The 21,631-nt window shown below is 35.3% G+C and overlaps 1 protein-coding gene across 2 annotated transcripts in view; it reads right to left on the bottom strand.

Moving 5' to 3' along the window:
• LOC113235851 overlaps window positions 1-21,631 on the bottom strand; it is a 272,302-nt gene that overhangs the window by 91,426 nt on the left and 159,245 nt on the right. The window contains exon 4 of one of the 2 annotated variants that reach the window (XM_026471774.1): window positions 10,438-10,577. In XM_026471774.1, the coding sequence (XP_026327559.1) occupies window positions 10,438-10,577 (140 nt within the window). Of the gene's footprint in view, window positions 1-10,437; window positions 10,584-21,631 lie in introns of both variants that reach the window. The other variant, XM_026471773.1, reaches the window with a different exon arrangement.

Below are 21,631 nucleotides of genomic sequence, written 5' to 3'. Positions count from 1 at the left end.
TAGGAATTCATCTTGATACTTCGTCTACCGCCTTCAATACGTCATCATCAGAATAAGGCGACAGCCTTAGTGGCATTGTTTCATTGAACAATACCCGTAACTAATAGTTGACACTAGTTACGCCCTAGTGCTTGACACTTCAATATACAGAGTAATTTTAGTAACAGAGTAATTTTAGTAAAAGAGTAATCCAAACTTATGTTCTCCGTCCTTACCAAATGGTCAAAATTAAGTTTTAAAATATATGCATATATACGAGTGCTTGACATGGGTGTCAACTACTAGTAAACATTAAAATAGAGACATAGAGATTTACTCTCGAGAATCGATAAATTGAATTGGCTTTTATATATCTCGGGTCAACACGTGTGCAATACCTTGTATGCGGCTTCTTTTCTTTTGTTTTGAGCTTTGCGTTATCTTTTTGAAGTAAGGTAAATGTCTCAGTGGTTGACGCCTATAGACGGAAAATCGCGCAGAAGTTTTGCATCAGTGTTTGACATGCCTCTAAAATAAAATATACACGATATACATCAATAAATACACACAAAATTAATTGTTTTTACAGTTATCTAATAGTTTTAATAAACACTTACCGGTAATTAATATTATTTCGCCTGATAAATTCACTTAAACTACTCTTTCCAAAGTCTTAACGATTTCTATAACAAGAGCGACACACGTTACACTCCGATCACCTGCTCGCAAAGACTTTCGCCATATTCAAAAATTATTGAATTTATCGATGAAAGCTTTTAAATTAAATTCATAGATGTCGTTACTAATACATTTAACATGGTTTTGGAGTATTATCAATATTCGTTTTCTTATTTTTTGAGAAAAAATGCAAGTGTCGTACATTCGGACAGTGTCTACCACTGGGACATTTACCTTAATTGTTAAAATTTCGTTTCGTTGCTGTTGATTTTATGCTTTTTAGTTGATTATTGTTTGGTTGTTGTTGTTATTTTTATTGTTTTTAGAACTTAATAACATATATAATAATTGAAACCTTTTTAATTTGTTTATTATTTGTTTTTAAAGTATAGTCTCTAAATAGATTCTCCCTTTGTTACAAACTATCTCGATAAGATATTTAAATCGGTGTTTTTCATTCGATTTTACATCACTACATGAACTACATCTCTAGAAAGTTCAAACCTCAAAAGTCACCATGCTATATGAAACGGACTATAAATGCGTCACCTTTACACGTCGAGTATATAACCAGAAATAGAGACGAAATGTAATTTAATTTGTTTGAAAACTGTTCTGCCAAATCATTACGGTGACAAATTCACTCCGATTGGTCAAGCCAAATTCGAAACGATTGATGGGTGTCGTCAATTGTTTCACTTCAAATCGACCAGTTTAACTTGTGCTTTACTATAATGGACGAAAACTGAAAAATGACATATTGAATATTTAATTACCGATGAAATGTGATTCCGCATGTTTTGTAATTAGATAATTTGCTGTTTTTCCCGCACTACCGAATGGAAATGGAACAGCCTGTCATAGTTAGAGATATTATCTATATTACAATATGTACAGAATATTTTTGGAATATACGGAGACGAATACACAGGTCAGTCGTTGGCGCTGTTTATTTATATATATATATATATATATATATATATATATATATTTATATATATTATTATATATTATATTTCAAAGTGATATAAGGCTCAATTGCCTTATGAGTTGCCAGTAATGGATGGACCTTATTTGGTCTGTATTTCTGTTTATATACTCGATGCCTTTATACATACAGTTGACAAGTAGAAAGTAGTTTCACCAGAATCTTCAAATGCTCAGATTACTGCTTGGCATGTGAAATATGTATGGCGGCAGTACTCGTTCACAAGAAGCTTCGATGTTACTAAAAGCACGGCTTGTTATGTACTCTAGTTGTCGCAAGTTGTGCAATAGCTTAATCATAGGAAACAGTTGGACGTATTGATGATAATGATTGCCTTGCATGTTCACCGACTGTTCGCGCCGAGTTTCAAACAAACGTCGTCATTGAATAGACCCTGCAAAACCACCGAATCCTGCACGCCGACTTTTTCTGCTTGAACATGCGATAATAAATAGAAGTGCTCACTTTCACAACTATTTAAAAGGACAGACCTGCAACCGTGCACCATACAAATAAAGTTAGTTCTAATTCGGATATTTAACAATAAAACTCTATGGCACTTAGTAGAAAAAGTCTGAAGATAAATATCTACAATTATAGTTTGATAGTGTCCAGTTAAATTATAAACAGGTTCTAATAGCCGAAATATAGGCATAGTGTACAGCAAACATCGAGTGTATAACCAGAAATTTGTTTGAAAACTATTCATTATATATCCATGGCCTTAGCCATAACATTACTGTGACAACTGCGCTCCGATTGGCTAGCCCGAGTTCGAAACAATTGACGGGTGTCGTCAACTATTTCACTTCAAATCGACCAGTTAACTTGAGCTTTGCTATAATAGACGAAAATTGCAAAATCACATATTTATTACATTCATCACATATATATTATCCGACCGGATCGAAGGAATTATTTCTGAGTGTTTTTTCTGAGTGTTCGATCTTTGTATTAATAATTATAACAAACTAGTGGAGTAATTTCACAAAAAATAATTGAATATCAATTCAATAAAAATTTAATTAACACATATTTATTCTTTAATTTAATATTTAATTACCGGTGAAATGTGATTCCGTTTGTTTTGTAATTAGATGTTTTGCTGTCCTTCTCACACCACCGAATAGAACAGCACGGCATTGTTAGAGATATTATCTTTATTACAATAAATATAGAATATTTTTTGGAGAATACGGAGACGTACACACATGTCAGTAGTTGGCCTGTCTATATTTCAATGCAAACGCGAGTTGATATTTATTAGAGCTGTATCGCTAATGTGTTACCAGGAATATATGGCCCTTATTTCGTCTCTATTTCTGGTTATATACTCGATGACAGCGAACTAAGATACATTAAACCATAGGACGCGCAATGTAACGCGTGCAACAGTGTGCATGAGTGTGAGTGTGCGGCTCGCAACTCCGCTTTCAGTCAGATCAAGCACACTGAGCCCCGAGCCCGATAGGCATGTGGTCTCCGTAGAACTTTAACTGCCGTATTTTCAAACATAGGTTTACTTACACTACATCGAGAATGGAACCGAGTTGCGCAAAGATCAATCCCGTAAAGTCGAAATGCCTCAGAGGCGTTTCCAGGGGTCAAAGTCAAAGATCATTTATTCCATAGGTAAAATTAATTTACACTTGAAAACGTCAAATTTACATTTCATTACATTATGCTACTGCTCGTTCACTACGCTGAGAAGAACGAGCAAGAAACTCTAGGGATTGCTCTTTTCTATTAAATTTAAATACTATGGAATACACTTTGAATCAAATTTGTGTGGATTCTGGAGCCGTGTCGTCTTTCCATATATCTTTATCTAACACGTAGTCTTCAATTTTGTAATATGACTTTTCAATCAAAAAATTTTTAATGTAGTTTTTAAACTTAGGAAATGATAATCTTAATATATGCTCCGGAATCTTATTGTAAAAACGTATACAGTTCCTCACAAAAGAGTCGTTTACCTTGGTTAAAAGAAATCGTGATACCATGATGAAATTGTGTATATTTTAACGGGCTTATAAAATATTTGAGTAAATGTACTGTGATGCCACAGTCATGATACCAGTCTCCTTAAATTTTTCTCTGATAGAAACCTGAGAGCCTAGACGGTACACAGAACGAATCGCTCGTTTTTGCAATACAAATATGGTTTGAATATCTGCGGCGGATATTGTAACGAGTACTAAATCAATGTCAAGCCATCTTCGTACGTACTCATCACTCAATACTTACAGAAAACACAAACACTGCACATCGCGATCGTATAGGTAACGTGACTTCAAGAAAACAAAGCGCAATCAATCAAGAAATCGAATTAAAAAATGCCAGGCGAGCGCGCAGCTTTCAATCCCGCCGCCACCCCACATTTTGGAGTTCCCCGAGTTGTTTGGGCAGCACACATGAGGAGTTAGCGTATTTGCACACGGCGTCCGATTCATATTCTTTCCGAATCCGAGACTATACAAATGTAGAAAACTCGGTCCCACTTCGGATGTCGCTTGTGCACTAAGTCCTGTTCAAATCCGAGAAAATACGAATATCGTTTCTACACCTAGAGCTTAAATATGATCCTTATGATATTTCGGACCGTCATTTCTCGGATTCGGAACTGATACGTGTAGGACATAGTGCACAAATGCTCTTTACAGTTGTTTAACACAACATTAAAAATAAAAGTCTTAGTTGATTTAGTTTTTATTGCTAGACGTGCTCGGTGTCGTAAATGAGCGTTCGCATCTAAGTGCGTTGACCCGTAATAGTAGACTGCTGACATGCGTTCTTTGTGTATATGCACTTTATTGCCTACCGGCGGCCGCATCATTATTCCTTCGCTGTAATTTTGTAATTGCAAACGCTCCGCTTACTTTTAAATTCAAGAAAAATTTATAAGAAAAATTTCAAAGCAGATTTCGTAAAAAGCATTAAAAAAACTATACTGATTATAATATCTTTTTAACTATCAGCTTCCCAGACATGGCTCTATACATATTCAAGAAAATAATGGGAACGATGGGAAGAATACGTGTTTTTCGTTTCCATTGAAGACCTTTTTTAGAACTTGTAGTATAAAAAATGAAAAGGTCTCAAAATTTTGTATTTTTTACTAAAAAGCCCTATTTTAAGGTTTTTTTTACAAACTTTTATAACTACACATTTACCACATTATGTGAATGGATATCACACCACACGGCCAGATAGGAATTACGTTTTAAGAAAAATCTAGATTGATTATTAGAGATTGAAGAAGCTAAAATTAAAAGACAATTTTTTTTGTTCTCAGTTTCTCAAATAAATAATAAAATATGGGAAACCTGTACTCAGTAGCGCGAACGTCAAGGCCCATTATAAAAAACGTATTATCCAAATGTTCTAACGTATTATTATTGATACAAAGATTGAATACAAAGATTTTTTTTTAAATATGACAGGATTGGAACGGTGTTTGGTCCGGGGCCAGCGCCCTTATTCAACCGACAACAGACCGAGTCAATACATCTTACAAATTTCTTTATAGGTTTGTTACAAATCTTTGAATTAGATTTAAACGGCTATAGTATAGCATAGTATGAGAAACTTCTAAATTTTCTTCGTTATTGATGCAAAGATCGAGCACTGTCTTCTATCAGACTGGACTCGAATCAGCGTCTATTGCCATAATATTCATGCTGTTATAAAACATCATGTTATTCAATAAAATAAATATTCAAAACGTTATAACAAACACATATTTCAAAAAGTTATACAGGACTCAGGAAAGAGATTCCGCTGTCGATCACCTATCTGATGCAGTGACCAAGTGACCGCCCTCACTGGCCTCCCTATAACAACTGCCCTGAGAGAGGCCGAAGATAGAACCAGATGGAGGAAAATCGTCCATAAAGTCATGAAACCCATTTGGGGACACGACCTTCAGCAATGAAGATAACGACTAAGAAGAAGATACGGGACTATTTATAAAATACGAACAACCTAGCAGAACTACATATATTACTAACATCAAAGATAAGAACTTTTGTTAATATAATAAGAAAGTAAAATATAATACTTAACGCATCATATTTTACTTTCTGACCAAAAAAAGTCACTTATATACCAGTCTGATTCAAAATGCTGGATGTGAGGGTTGCCAAAATGGATGCTTGCTCATTTGAACTTACTACAAAAAATGGAAAGTTATGAAACAAAAGTGGTATTTTATGACGTTGGTAACATAATCCCACAAGGTTACTGGTATTTATAAATTACCTTGTATATAATGAAAATTGAAAAGCTTCATCTTTCAAGTCATTAATAAACAAAATCACCATTCACGATAATACCTCAAGCCTTCTAATTTCTCGTTTCTATTCAATACATCGAAATACGAACAAGCTAATGCAATAGCAAATATATCAATGTCATGATAGCAATTATGTCCAGAATTGTATTCGAGTGCCCTTCCGAATTTCTTATCTGGTCTGGCTGCGGTTTTACTTTGTCTTTGTCTGTCTATTCCTAGTAACATTTATATGTTAGTCAACGCTAATAGTTTTGTATCTTTTCAAGCACGTTTGTAATGGACTATGTCCGTCCGGTTTTGTTGCTAGCTAACTTTAACAAAAAAGACTGTTTTTTAAATGTTACATTATCTATATCTATATTAAATGTTATGCTGCCAGTAGAATGGGAATTTTTGAGCCAGACACGATGCAGGGCGGATTTTTATTAAGTCAAAAATTTTTGACGAAAGCTCTTGTAAATCCCATTTTTTGTGTTATAGTGGTTATTGGCAAAGCCTGGTGCTGATGTTTAGGTTGACTGAATTTATGACCTTTTTTTTAATAAGTTTTTAATGAATAAAATTTTTTGAGGACTATGATAATTTTAAAAATAATATTTTAGCGCGCCTTTTAAGAGTGGGCGGGAAAATTTTAAGTTTCAGATTCATGAAAGTGCCCAATAGGAGTAGCACGATAGGGCACGACTTGCGCGAGAACGATATAAAGTGCGATATATTTTATGCGAGAATGGCAGTATCTCGCGCTATATGCCGCTCTCGCGCAAGTCGCGCCCTGTCGTTCTGAAGTGGTGAATCATTAAGGTGTATTTCATCATGATAACTCCAAAATCACACACATCTTTACATAGCCGTCAAAAAATATTACAGTTAGGTTGGGATGTGTTACTTCATCCATCGTATTCACCCGACATAGCCTCTTCAGATTTTCACTTGTTTCGGTCTTTATAAAATTTATTGAATGGACATGATTTTAATGAAGAGGCCATAAATTACACTTAGAAATGTATAGATGCAAGCACTATTTGGGCAATCCAATACAAATCGCTGTAAAACACTCGATGCAAGAAAAAGAGAAGAAAGCTCTCGGGGGAAAGATGGCAAAAGATTGTAGGTTGTAGAGGAAGAAGAAGATACTTATATAACTAAGCCCATTTATTCAGAAGCGAAACTAAATTATTAGAAACTTCAGTACAAAAGGTGAACACAAACAAATCTCGTCATGTGATAACCTTAAATACCAAAAGAGTGCTTAAAGCTCGTTCACATGAATTCTCCAACCAACTTGTTAATGGTGTTGTAATACTTGTACGTAGGTACTAATGATGACGCTAGGACTGACAGCAAATACAAAATTGTAATTCTGTAATGGGACTAGCGCGTTCAGCTATGAGAAATTGTGGCACCATTTTAATTTGGCATGCAGAAAGCAGAGAGAAAATTGTACTACTTTCACAAATTAAATTAACCGGCAATTTTCCCTGTGAACAGATGTTTTTAATAGTAATGGATGTTGAACAGACGTCTCTGTTTTTCGTATGTCAAACCAATCTTGCTGTCGTAAAGTTTAATCCGTGACGCAACGAGGCGTATTTCATGTTTCTGTTTATCTAATATTAAGTGTTGTCATAGCATAATAAGACAAATATGGTAACTCTATACAAACGTAACAGCATGGCTTGTATGAGAGCACGCCTGTCGCGCGCCTTGTATGGACGCACACAATCGCATAATCTCGCTGAGCGCTCACGTAGTATAGCGCGACTCGCCTCACACGGGTCGTCTCATTATCAAATTGAAGCATTCGCTCGCTGTTTCAAAAATGACATCAAATAGTTTTTTTTCGCACACACCCATAACCCCGTACTACGGAAACTCTGTATCGCGGGTGCCATAGACATACACATAGACAACCACAAATAAGACCCAAACTCACGAGAGAAATAAATGTAGGCCATACAAATAATTCTCCCGGCCCTGGGATTAAATCCGGGACCTCTGCGTGGCAGACCAGCATGGTAACCGTTCCGCTATGAAGGCAGTTACATCAAATAGTAGACGTATTTATTGTTGTGAAATTAAATTCTGGATAGGTTAATAGATTATATAATAAATAGATTATGGCAAGAAGAATACTGGTACAAAAATATCAATACGTAAGTATTGCATTTAACATTCACTATAGCACGAAAGTACTTTGATGAATACTTTTTTTAAATGTTATATTAACAACCTATAAGTACAAATAAAATAATAATGTGACAACCCTACGCTCCGTGTGAAGTGTAGGCATTTACTCGCCGAACATGCGGGAGTTGCCCTACTTGTTTTATTATATATACTATGGCGTTGTTCTCGAATTTATCAACCATCCAACGATATTATACCCAACAGACAACAGATAGTAAATCTGTACCCAAACCATAGTACCAATCTTCTATACTCGCACTGTATTATTGTATAGTTATTCATGGTCTATTTCTTAGAAAACGATTTTGTCTAAAACTTTCGATATCTTTGGAAGTTTCCTTATTTTGCGCTGTTTACGTATTGACGAACTTTGAAGATAAACTTCAAACATTCAAGGACCCAAGTCTGCTTATTTTAAATCGTCTCAGTTTTGTTTCAATATGATGCCTCCAGCCGATGTTGGTTTTTTTTACGCTTGGTATTCTGCTAAAAAGAGTAATGGCTTGTCAGTAGCTAACCATCGAGCTACTATTCAACTGCCATAATATTTTTTTGATGTTTTGCTCTTCAATGGTGAGTCGATGCCGGTTACCTATCATTAGTCCGGAATGACATTTTCCAGAAATAACGTTGGCTTGAATTTTCATAACCTCGAAAGTAACTTTGAGAGAAAAATGTTTTTTTCTTTTAAACCTAACTTAACCTAGCCTAACCGAACCTAATTGTGTCTTTGCGATAAAAATCCAACACATCCTGAAAGACCAACGATTTCGATTTAATTCAGTTGTTCAGTGTTCAGTGTAATGAAAATTCGAAGAAACGCTATTTCAAAAAAAAGTTCGAATTTGTGATAGGTTACCGGCGATGGCACTTTGATGACGTAGTGTACTAATTATTTTACATAATGAAATACATTTAATTTGAGACTACACTGCTGATGAAACGAAATAAACATTAAGATATACGTAGAAATTGTCGGTTGTCTCCGACTTCAAAAAAAGGAAGAGATCCTCAGTTTGACTGTTTTTTTTGTGTATGTTACGCGATTACTCTTATTTGTTAACCGATTTCGATGATTCTTTTTTTTGTTGGAAAGAGGGTAACCCAGTACTGGTTCCATTTAAATTTGAAGAAAATATTCTACCTCTAAGGGTGGCAAACTAGAGGATGAATCTGGTTTCGCGCACTTTCCGGTAACCGGTTTCAATAAAACTTAGCAAATTCGACGAACTTTTGAGGTCGGTTTTTTAGCACTCTGTACTGAGATTATTTATAAAACAAAACCGACCTAAAACGTTTATGGAATAAGAAACCCGTCACACTAGTGTCTTTCGAGCATCATCGTCTAGCCAACGCCAGCACAGCGTCTTCACGAGACGTCCGCGCGACCGCGACGCTACTCCAGCGCGGTGTACTCCTGACGGTCGAAACTATTCAGAAGTCGCTCAGTGCTGGCGTCGCGTCCAAGGATACTACTTTGCGTTGCCGTCGTGTCGACGCTGTGCGCGCGTTGGCAAGACGCTGACGCTCGAAAGAGCTCTTACATCTATTTGCCAAGTATTATCGAAATTGGTTAACGTATAGTGGGTGGAATCCAATAAACTGGATTCATTCCTTAATTTGCCACCCTTAGAGATGGAACATTTTCTTCAAATTTGATAGGGGCTATTACTGAGATAACATTACTTTGTAACAAAAAAGAATCATAGAAATCGATTCACAAATTTTCGGAGTAAACGCGTAACATACACACACAAAAACAATTGGATTGAGAATCTTCTCCTTTTTTTTGAAGTCTGTTAAAAAATCACATGCAATAAAATTAAAAAAAAAAGGAATTTTACAAGATTATTCCGTTTTGGCAATTTGAATTAACAGGTAACTACGATTAAATTTTTTGATACTTTCATCTTTGTAGCAGACACGTAAATTCCCTATTACAAGTTGGGTTGTCTATGTAACAAGACTGGAATATAGGTAATGCCTATTGTATACATCACAAAGTAAATCCAATTAGTACATAATATAATAATTGATGATATTACTCAAATACAAACACTGTGTACACGTGTGGCTAATAACAACTTAACATTTATCTATTGATCAAACCGTAGTACTTACATACATTGACGACCTCTGTGGTCGAGTACTTGCACACCGGTTTTCATGGTGTCGCCATCTCTGAGGTCCCGGGTTCGAATCCCGGTCGGGTCAATATAGAAACTAACTTTTCTATATTGTCGTTGTTTCCGATTTCCATAAGTGTTTTACTTACTAAATATTATCGAATACATTATAAGTCTTCACTTACCCAGCGTGCGGAAGACAATGGGCCTGCTTCGGTACTTGTGTCCGCCCCAAAGTGCGGCAACAGTGACCTGGTATTGCGTATCAGCTTCTAGTCCACTTAATATGACGGCGTCTGAGTTACCAGCCACCTCCAGCACCACTCTGTAACTAACCCGCAATGAGTCAATTTCGTGGTTTTCTATTGACAAGCTGAAGAAGGAAGGAAGAGTAAAGAAAGAAGGAAGAAGTAGATAGGTAATAAATTTATCAAAAACTTTGCTGACATTGTCTAATAACTCAACGATGTGGCTAATTTATAGCTCCAACAAGTTGCGTCTTTACCTATTCTAAACAATGTCTACCTCACTCAACAGTGCCTAATAACTTTTCGCATGGAAATTTACGCTCATAAATCTAGTTATCTATAAACATTATAATCGACTATTACAAGTGGCTGTTGTAGTTTAAATAATGAATTATTTAAGATGCGTACAAATTTGGCAAACGCGCCGCGAATGCGTTAACAGCTGTAACAGCACACGCGCTTTATGTAGCGCGATCCGTTCGCGTGCCACTCGCGTTGTAGAGCATGCAGGCACCAAATCTACACAACCTAATAACTCTCTCTAATTCCTATTATATGGCGTAGAATATTGTACCATCACACAGAGCACAAGGAGCCAGAGGCTATTGAGATGTGGATTTTCCGCTATATTTTGAGAATCTCATTGCGTGAACGGGTTACAAATGTAGAAGTACTCAATAAATTGAAGAAAAAAGTGGAGCTTATGAACACCATTGCGTGCAGGAAGATGTCGTACTTCCGCCTCGTCATGAGGAACAATAAGTACAAATTACCCCAGCAGGGCAAAATCGCTGGAAAACGAAGTGTTGGTAGTTGCCAGCACTCCTGGTTAAAGAATTTGAGGCAATAATTCGGCTACAGTACCACCGTGTTCTTTAGAGGGGCAGCCTCTAAAGTCAGGATTGCCATGACGTTGTTCAACCTCCTATAGGAGAGGAACCCAAGTTGAATGATAATATAACTAAAAATAATGAAAAAGATGACTATGAATGAAGACTAGACTAATAAAACTGTTATAAAGAAAACGTAGATCGTTAACATAACTCAACAAGCTTATAGAGACTATAAAAAACCATACGACTAATAGAAACTTAAAACATATTTCTCACGTTGCATTGAGCAAATAGTTTCAAGAGATTTTCCGCTAGAAATATGCAAGCAAACAGCAATTCTAAACGAGCGCTTATTGTGTTTAAGACGTAAATAACTATAAAAACTTATAATGCATGCGTCGAAACCTCGCAGTAGGAATTCCTGATATGGAAAAGTTCAATGTTTGATTATACAACAAAGTTTATGTGCACTGTGTGCAATATTCTGGAATGTACCCGGAATGTATTCTAGAATCGTAACTTCGTAAATAATTATTTCAAAATATAAACTTCGTAGTTTAGTCGAAACGCTTTCAAACTGCGACGATTTAAGTCTGCAATATTGTAAAGGACAAGCGCATGCAAATACTTGTTGAACCGTGGGTACGCGCGTTGTGATAAGGAAGTTAAAATTACTTTCTTCAAGGCGTTTTGTCAAACTTTTTATACGGGCAGTCTATGGACAAGTTATACTAAAAAGACGGTCAACGCCATACATGTCCAATACAATAATGGTTTTAGGATGCTGTTAGGACTGCCACGCTTTTGCAGTGCAGCAGGCATGGTCGCGGACGCGCGTACTGTGTAATAACTTAAGTGCGATAATACGCAAGAGAACTAACTGCCTCTCTGATAAGGCTTGTGCGTGACAGTTCCAACAGCCTCATCTGGTTGATCTGGGACTACCAGATCTGTTATATATTTAAGCACTGGAACTGCAGACGTGGGTTCCAGAGGCTTGGTGTATAATCTAATGTAATTTTATTTATTTTTTCTCTGACAACATATTTTACTAAAATAGGATATATGTAAGTTTTCTTATAGCCCTTATAGTCCTTATAACGCACACACTCTACTGTGTGTGCGTTATTATTATTATTACTGATTAGCGCCATCTAGACATAAGACGGAATTGTGACCTTTTTCAGAGCTACGATAGGTACATAGTATAGATATTAGCAATCCTTTTGAGCCCAATGTCGTACCTACAGATTGTAAACCTAACATGAAAAAAAAATGAGGTCTTCATCACAATATTCTCGTACTATATTGAAATAACCTTTGTTAAATAATAATAATAATAATAATAAACGTTTATTGCAAAACATGTTGTTACATTTAGGTCTTATAATAGTTGATGAAGTATCAAACATGTACCCTGTAAGGGTGTAGCAATGTCAATTATACATTTTAAAATATTATAATACATTTAGAATACTATTAAATATATTTGAATATTATTACAATTATAATAATTAAATTCAAGCTAATATATTCCGAAAGTTAATAAATCAATTGTAAGAAATGAATGTCAAAAGAATGTCAAAAGGAATGTAGAGCCTAAAAATCTAAAGTTTTTATAAAAAATTAATCGTCAAATTATTTTAGTATTGCATAATAGTAATACATTAATAGTAATATTATTCTCATACATTTATTTTTATTAAATTAAATAATTATGTTATATTATTTATAAATGCGGATAAAAAATATAAAATTACATTTTTTAATCATTGTGAACAATTTTCATTGTCATTAAAAAACTCTTGTAATGAGTAGTAACATTTGTCACATAGATGTTTACTAAGTTGTTTTTTAAAAATTTTAACGCTATTTATTAATTTTAAACAATGAGGAAGTGCATTATAAATTTTAATGGACATAGAATATGGCCCCAAGTTGACCATTTGCAATTTCGAAACAGTTGTTGCTAGCCTGTTTTTGGGTCTTAGGTTGGCCGAACGACAATACACAGGATATGCATCCAAATTATTCTTTACAATTAGACACATTTGTAAAATATATATACATGTCAAAGTTAAAATATTATATTTAATGAAATATGATCGACAACTGGTAAACGAATCTATATTGGCGAGTATGCGGATACATTTTTTCTGTAATACAAAAACTTTTTTTACGTCAATGCTGTTGCCCCACAATACAACGCCATAGCTTAGCCAGGCATGAGCATACGCGTAGTAAGCGCTAGTTGCTGTCCTAAGGTCAGTTGATTTTTTTAGCTCGTTAAGAGCATATATAAAACTTGACAGTTTACCTACAACTTTATTCACATGGTCCTTCCAATTAAAATTTATGTCGATATTTATCCCTAGGAGGCAGAAGGAGTTTACGGAATCAATCGGAATGTTGTTGAATTTATAAATAAAGTTTATGGGGCGTTTTTGATATGGTCGGAACTGCATTAATTTAGTTTTGTTAAAATTAACTTGTAGATTATGGTCATTAAGCCAGCTTGTTATTAATGTCAAATTTATATTTAAAAGTTCATGTAATTGTGTAATATTGGGGCAAGGCAGAATCATCGAAATGTCATCGGCGAAAAGAATGCAAGGAATATCAAATTGATTAGGCAAGTCGTTTATATATATCAAAAATAACAAACATCCCAGAACGCTACCTTGGGGGATAGAGCGACTCAACATTACTTTGTCAGACCTGACACTCTCAATTAATCCCGTGTAATGGTCATAAAATTCGACGTCCACAAATTGGATGCGTTGCGATAAATATGACACAAACCAATTATGAGCTGTACCCCTCACACCTATGTCATGTAACTTGTTTAGTAAGATTGGATATAGAACCCTGTCATATGCCTTGCTCATATCTAATAGGATTCCAATTGCATGTTGTTTGTCATTAATTATTTTCAATATTTCATTTACATAATTGTATATAGCAAGGCCTGTAGAACGTCCCTTTCGGAAACCGTACTGCTTATTATTAAATATTGCATATTTCTCACAAAACGAATAAACTCTATTGTACATAACGGTCTCAAAAATTTTAGAAAACGTGGATAGGAGTGCTATTGGACGGTAATTATCACAGCAAGTCTTAACCTTTTTTTTTTGTGTAGAGGTTTTACAATTGTAATTTTGAGTAGCTCTGGAAAAATCCCCACGGAAAGTGACTGGTTTACCAAGACCGAAAGAGGCTCCGCAAGTTCCACAACACATGCCTTTATTAATACTGGCGGTAGTTCGTCATAACCGAAACTTCGTTTATTTTTCAGGTTTCTAATTACATCATATATTTCTTTGGCATCAGTGTGACGTATAAATATTGAATTTTGAGAACGATTGTCAACGGGTCGACCAGCAGCAAGGCGATCATTTTGAATAGGGGCCCCCACTGATGAGAAGTAGTAGTTTAAATGGTTGGCAATTCTAACCGGATCGTCAGTAGTCAAATTATTTATATTTAATGAAATATTTTGTTTTGTTTTCGTTTTTATGCCCTTATTAGTGCGTTCTTTTATTATTTGCCACATACTTTTAGTAATATTGCTTGATTTTTTTATATATTCTTATACAGTACTTTCTTTGAGACATTAACTGTTTTTTTTTTAAGTTTTTCGTAAGATTTGAGATATTGTTTTAGAATAGGGTTATTTGAAATAGAAGCTAAGATTTTTAGTAAACGCTTATTTTTGCATGATATTTTTAAACCTTTTGTTAACCACGTTTTCCGTTTTTTGTTCGTTAATTTAATACGCTTTTTAGGAATAGTTGTGTTGAGGATTTGTTGAATTTTTTCATGGAATGCATTGAAATTTATATTTACATTTTCATTTGGTTTTATTAAATTATCCCATTTTACTTTTTGCAGTTCAGATTTAAAGTTAGCAATGGTTTTGTCATTAAATAATCTTTTTTCTACGTACCAAGTTTTCTTATCATTACTTGATTGTTTCGGAATATTTATTAAGATTGCCTTATGGTCTGAGAATTCGTAGTCTTTAACCGTCATTTGTAAAACTAAGTTTGTATTGTGTATGTTGGTAAATATTAGGTCTATACAAGTAGCAGATGTTTCAGTGATTCTAGTTGGTTCCTTAATTTCTTGTGTAAAGTTAAAACTTTTCATAAAATGCAACAGATTTAAAGTTGAACTATCCTGTACTAAGACATTTACATTAAAATCTCCCCCGATAATAACATTTTTTTTTGAATCTTTTTTTATTACAAGGTTCAATAGTTTTGATAGCGACTCGTAAAACAATTCAGGCATTCTATTTCTATTAGGCCAGTATAAGACTATTAAGATTAAATTTAATTTAGGTATTTCTATTGCACATGTTTCTATTACAAACTCTACTGAATGGATCGATAGATCTTTTCTTTCTTTAAAAACAATATTTTCATGCAACAATATACATACACCACCTCCTTCGCGGCTGGATCGACAAAAATATGATGCGAGTTGAAAACCATCAACTTGAAGAAGATCTAACTTTTTTTCTGTGATCCAAGTTTCTGTTAAGCAGATGGCTTGCAGGCTACTATTTTCCTGTGTGGCGGCTTCAAGTATATGTCTTTTATTTTTCAGACTTCTAATATTTTGAAACAATATACTAAAGTTAGCGACGAAAATTATTTTCGGAATTGTTTATCTTGTCATGTTTTCTAGTATTCGTTCTACGCGCTTTGTCGGACTTGTAGTGTTCTTCATTTGTAGGGCGATTTTCTAGTTCGGATGTCGGTGTGTATTTTTTGCCATTTATATATAGTGTGTTATCAGTGATGTGAGCTCGCTGTCCGTTTTGTCGTGCTTTGATTAGGGATTCAATCATCAACTTTCTTTATTTTATTTATTTCATTTCTAGTTTTATTGTAGATATTCCGAAATTGCTATACCCGTTCCTTTAAAATAGTAACCGTGTTGTAATATATTTTTGGTCATTTGTTGGCTCAATAGTTCTATGACTATAGGCCGTCGATTTCCTTTCTTTCCTATTCTTCTTATATCCTCTAAATAGCCGTCGAGGTTAATATTTAAAATATCCTGAAAAGCAAACACTATTCTATCACGTAATTCATATTCTTCCTCCCAGGGGTGTTCTTCAAAGCCATATAGAACAATTTTTTTCTTAATGTCTTTTTGGTAAAAATTTTGTTGGTGATTATCGTTACACTTTTCGTTAATGCTCTTTAGTACTTGACGTATTTCATTTATTTCTAGTTCCAATTTTTTACTAGTACTCTCTATAATTTCAATACTAGTATTTAGCAATGTCTGTTCCATGTTTTGTTTTTGTGGTTCTGGAACGTTAGAGTTAAGTTTAGATTGCGATGCAATAGTTTTCATTTCAGACTTGATAAGTTCTCGCATCTCAGCAACTAACTGCTCCTTTAAATGATTGAATTTCTTATCTAACAAATTTTCCCATTGTTTTACAGTCGGTAAACAAGTTATTGAATTTTCAGGGTTATTTTCAACGTTTAATTGCTGAGTGTCTCCTAAAATGCTCGAATCGTTCTCAAGTTGATATATGCTCTCATTCATAATAGAACTAGTCTTTTTTCTTTGTGTGACATTGTTATGACTCGGGGAGCGATAGGCATCAGTCATGTCTAAAATGCTACTAGAAGCCAATTTTAAGTCACGTATTGGCGTTGTTGTGTTAGTTGTTTTGGGCATCTTACTGCGACAAGTTTGACATAGCCAACCTTTCTTCCGTTCCGGTGACATTGTGTTATAGAAACGCTGAACACTAACATTTGCGCAATCCAAATCATAATATTCAAGGCATTTAAAACAAGTGAGATACTGTTTATCGGTAATCATTTGTAAGCATCCACCGCATTTTAATTGTGGTAACGCCATCTTTGGTGACTTTGTAGTTGTAGTAATTAATAAATTAATGATAGATCTGCGCCCTCTAGTGTGGAGTAGTGGTAACCCGCTTTACAAACTCGTTGATCGATTTCTGGTAAACCCTTGGTGGGTTTTTTTTTTGTTTTTTTGTCCTATGTATTTCTTCCGTGTTTCGCTAGATAGCGAGCGTAGAAAAATATATCCGCGTAGCTTGGGCTCGAACTCAGGTTCGTCGGATAGAAGTCTCACCGAGTAACCAGTCGACCAAGAGATCATTGACGTCACATAGCGAAATTACAAATGTCTTATTTGTACAGTATTGGAACAGAGTCCAAAGTTCAAATTATTGATTCAATAATTTAACGGTTCTGTTAACCAGCAAATTTAAAATTTAGTTCACTTTTTGAAATTATTTTTCACTGAAAATCCGTACACTAAATTACGTTACATATAGACTATATGATTATACTAAGGAGTTAACTTATTTGCACGTCTTTAGTTATTTTTTATCAATAAATTTGTTCACCTCATAACTTTTAAATTCACAACCTGTTTTTCTCACAAACACTAATTCGCCACATTTGTGGTAGTTGTAAGTACTTTGATATGGTTTTTTATTTAAATAACACTTAATAAAATATTTTACTATAATTCACAAGAATACGTTTAGTGCGCTCCAAGTGGCGCCCTCTGGCGGAAAAAAGTTAAATATGGTACCTACTTACGTGAATGATATTTTTGTGCCAGAATCGCAGATTGGTATCTTGATTATGGAGTATAATTATGAAATATAAATGAAATAATTAACAGTTCCGGATTTGAAGTTCTCTTGTTTAAACTACCACAAACACAACAATAAATACATATAAGAGTTTGTCCAGGGAATACTGCCACTTTACCTATTCCTGCCGTCAAGCAGTAATGTGAGTATTACAGCGTTCCAGTTTTAAAAGGTAAGGGTGCTGGTGAAATTACAGGCACATGGGACTTATCTTCTTAGGTCTCAGGGTGACAGGCGCCAGTGGCAGTGCCCCTAACATATTTGCGATTTAATAATCTGAGCGGCACTGCAACTGCTACGGATAGGCGTGTCGCTTACCACCAGGCGCACGACAAGTTCGTCTCGTGACTTGGTATTATAAAAAAACTATTTGATGTCATTTTTTAAAAATCGAGTGGTGGATTCAATTCTATAATTAATAGCGCGAGTGACGACCCGAGCTACGCAACGCGAGTACATCGCGAGATTATGCGAATATGTGTGTACACTGTGCCTGGATGTCGTGCACACTTACAAGCGTGTGTGTACATGCTGCTACGTTTGTATGGAGTTACCATAGTTGTCTCATTAGACTATGCTACTACTATCTTCGCACACGCTCTCGCCCGGGCCTACTTATAAGCATACCCTCAGCTGTTAAACATAAATGTAATCATTAATTAATTTGTGCTTGACCAGCCTATCTCTTTACATAAGATAGTTCACGTTAAGTTAATGTAATGATGTATGTAACTTAGTGAAGTTTACTTAGAACTACTTAATATTAATTTGTCAGACGTGAGACGTTTTAAGCCCCTGAAAGGTTTCAGTGTCTTACTAACTGTAAAAAGTAAGTAGTACACTTACTAACATCGTAAATAACAACTTTTGTTTCATGACGTTTTACAAAACATAGTAAATTTACCAAAAAAAAAATTACGTTTATGTTGTACTGTCTGTATTCGGTAGTAAGGGTTTTCCCGAAGACCCCTACCGCCTGTTCCTGTGTTTTGCATCTCACTGCCCACTTAGGCAAGATAAAAAAATTTCAACGCCCATTAACTTGTACAAAAAAAAAATCACGATAAAAAAAAAATTTACTCGTAGGTATGTAGTGTTCTTTTATACAGATAATTCAGGTTTTTTTTTTTCAAATTTGGTAGTACCCCGTGGTAAGCATCAATTGTTTCCGAGGCCCCTAGGATAACCCAACCGCACCCTCCCCCCCCTAGGACTCTTTGGGAAAGTATGGTTTAGAGCGATCTGTTTAAATATTTTTATTTTTGTATAAAAGTAAAATCTGATGAATTATTATAAGTCATGGAACAAAAGTTGTTGTTTTAGATGTTAGTAATGTAGTTTATGAGGTTTGTTAGTATTTACAAATATCCCTGTAATATAAAAAAATAGTATTCATTTTTATTGAATATCACAAGATGTTTTGCCACCTAATTACATATTAGGTTCTAATATTAAAATAGTAAAATGCTTACTGTATACATAATGTTTAGCTCTACTATAAAGATTGTATAATTTAGGTTGCCTCCGTGACCGGACGGTTACCATGCTGGTCTGCGACGCCGAGGTCCTGGATTCGATTCCCAGGCCGTGAGAAATATGTGTATGGCATGATATATTTCTATTGTGAGTTTGGGTGTAATTTGTGATTGTCTATGTGTGATCCATGGCATCCGCAGCACAGGTTTTCCGTAGTGCGGGGCTATGAGTGTGTTGCGTTATTACTATAATTATTTATTTTGTTTAAGTTACATTATCTCATGACGTACATCTATTTTTTGTGAAAATTCCACTAGTTTGTTATTATTTTTGACACGAAGATATGAAGCCACATTCAGTCAACATACACTTGTTCAGATCGGAGAAATTTTTCTTGGTATTTGTTCGATTTTTGTATGAATAATAGAAGAGAAGAGTGCAGCACGTTCGCGTATGCAAAATATACCTATTAATGTTTATTATTACTTATTAAATGTTAGTCCATAAGTTCTCAATTAAGTGAATTGTAAATTCTTATGAGAATAAATATCTGAAACCTCAATAATAAAAATAGATTTAGTTGAAGTTGTATAGTATAACAAACATATTTCGCAGTCTTCGAAGAATAGTAGACCAATTCAACATTTGTAGTTCCTTTTTTAACTTATTACTCAGAGTTAGTCAGAAAATACTAAATATCATTGTGAATGGGACACTACTACGCTTTGACTGGTTAAAATAATCACACGGGATTGTTAGGATGGTCTATGATGTGCCAATTTTGTAAAACCACCTCCCTTATAAATTGTATGCTTTTGAGATAGGTTACTACTCTAGAACGCCATCGATTTGTCATAATACGGAAATTAAAAAAAATTAATGGTGGACCGCTCCGTGAATTAGTAATACGATTGACACTATGCTGATTCAAGTGTAACATCATGTTGTCGTATCAAAAGACACAGTTTCAAATCGTCTTACGACATGACGTGTTAAAACGTTAAAACAACTGTCGGCTGTTACCCTTTGAGCCACAAATCGTGCCTATGACTTAACATAAACAATTTTCAGTTTCACAATTATTGAATGAACTTCAAAAATAAGCATTATAATGAAACAAACCACTATTTTGTTAAAACCACAGCTGGTCAAAACCACAAAGTCGAAATAAAACGGTTACGGAAATGGGGAGCGGTGTACGGAAATGAAATTGCTGATTACTTCCCGAGAAAAACGACACTTTCATATGGAACATTGTTAATATTGTTGTTATTGTTTACATAACATACATATATCGATATAGACCATATTATGGATATCATCATCATCATCATCATCATTCAGCCATACGACGCCCACTGCTGGGCATAGGCCTCCCCCAACGATCTCCACGACGATCGGTCCTGCGCTGCCCGCATCCATCGGCTTCCCGCGACCTCCACCAGATCGTCGGTCCACCTGGTGGGGGGCCTACCCACTGAGCGTCGTCCGGTGCGCGGTCGCCATTGAAGAACCTTTCCGCCCCAACGGCCATCGGTTCTCCTAGCTATGTGCCCAGCCCACTGCCACTTCAGCTTAGCAATTCTTCGAGCTATGTCGGTTACCTTAGTTCTCCTGTGGATTTCCTCATTTCTAATTCTATCACGCAGGGAAATACCGAGCATCGCTCTCTCCATTGCCCGCTGAGTGACCTTGAGCCTTCTTATGAGGCCCATAGTGAGGGACCACGTTTCTGATCCATATGTGATCACTGGCAACACACACTGGTCAAAGACTTTCGTCTTGAGACATTGAGGTAATTTGGACGCAAAGATTTTTTAGAGTTTCCCGAACGCTACCCATCCGAGCTGGATTCGACGAGAAATCTCTTTCTCAAAGTTGGACTTACCTAACTGGACTGTCTGCCCCAGGTATACGTAATGGTCAACAACTTCGATTGTAATGCTCCCAATTTTAATTGGAGCGGGTACAACATGGACATTCGACATGATCTTCGTCTTGTCCATGTTCATCTTAAGACCCACTCTTTGGGAAACACTACTGAGATCTTCGAGCATTGTGTTCAGGTCTCCCAAGGTCTCAGCCATAAGAACTATATCATCGGCAAATCGAAGGTGTTATTATAGGTATTATGGATGTAGTTAGCCATATATTACAA

The sequence above is a fragment of the Hyposmocoma kahamanoa genome, unplaced genomic scaffold, assembly GCF_003589595.1.
Source record: "Hyposmocoma kahamanoa isolate Upper Pololo Valley unplaced genomic scaffold, ASM358959v1 88, whole genome shotgun sequence".
In the NCBI taxonomy this organism is placed as follows: Eukaryota; Metazoa; Arthropoda; class Insecta; order Lepidoptera; family Cosmopterigidae; genus Hyposmocoma; species Hyposmocoma kahamanoa.
Note: the sequence above shows the minus strand (reverse complement) of the source record. Positions and strands in the feature narration are given on the sequence as shown.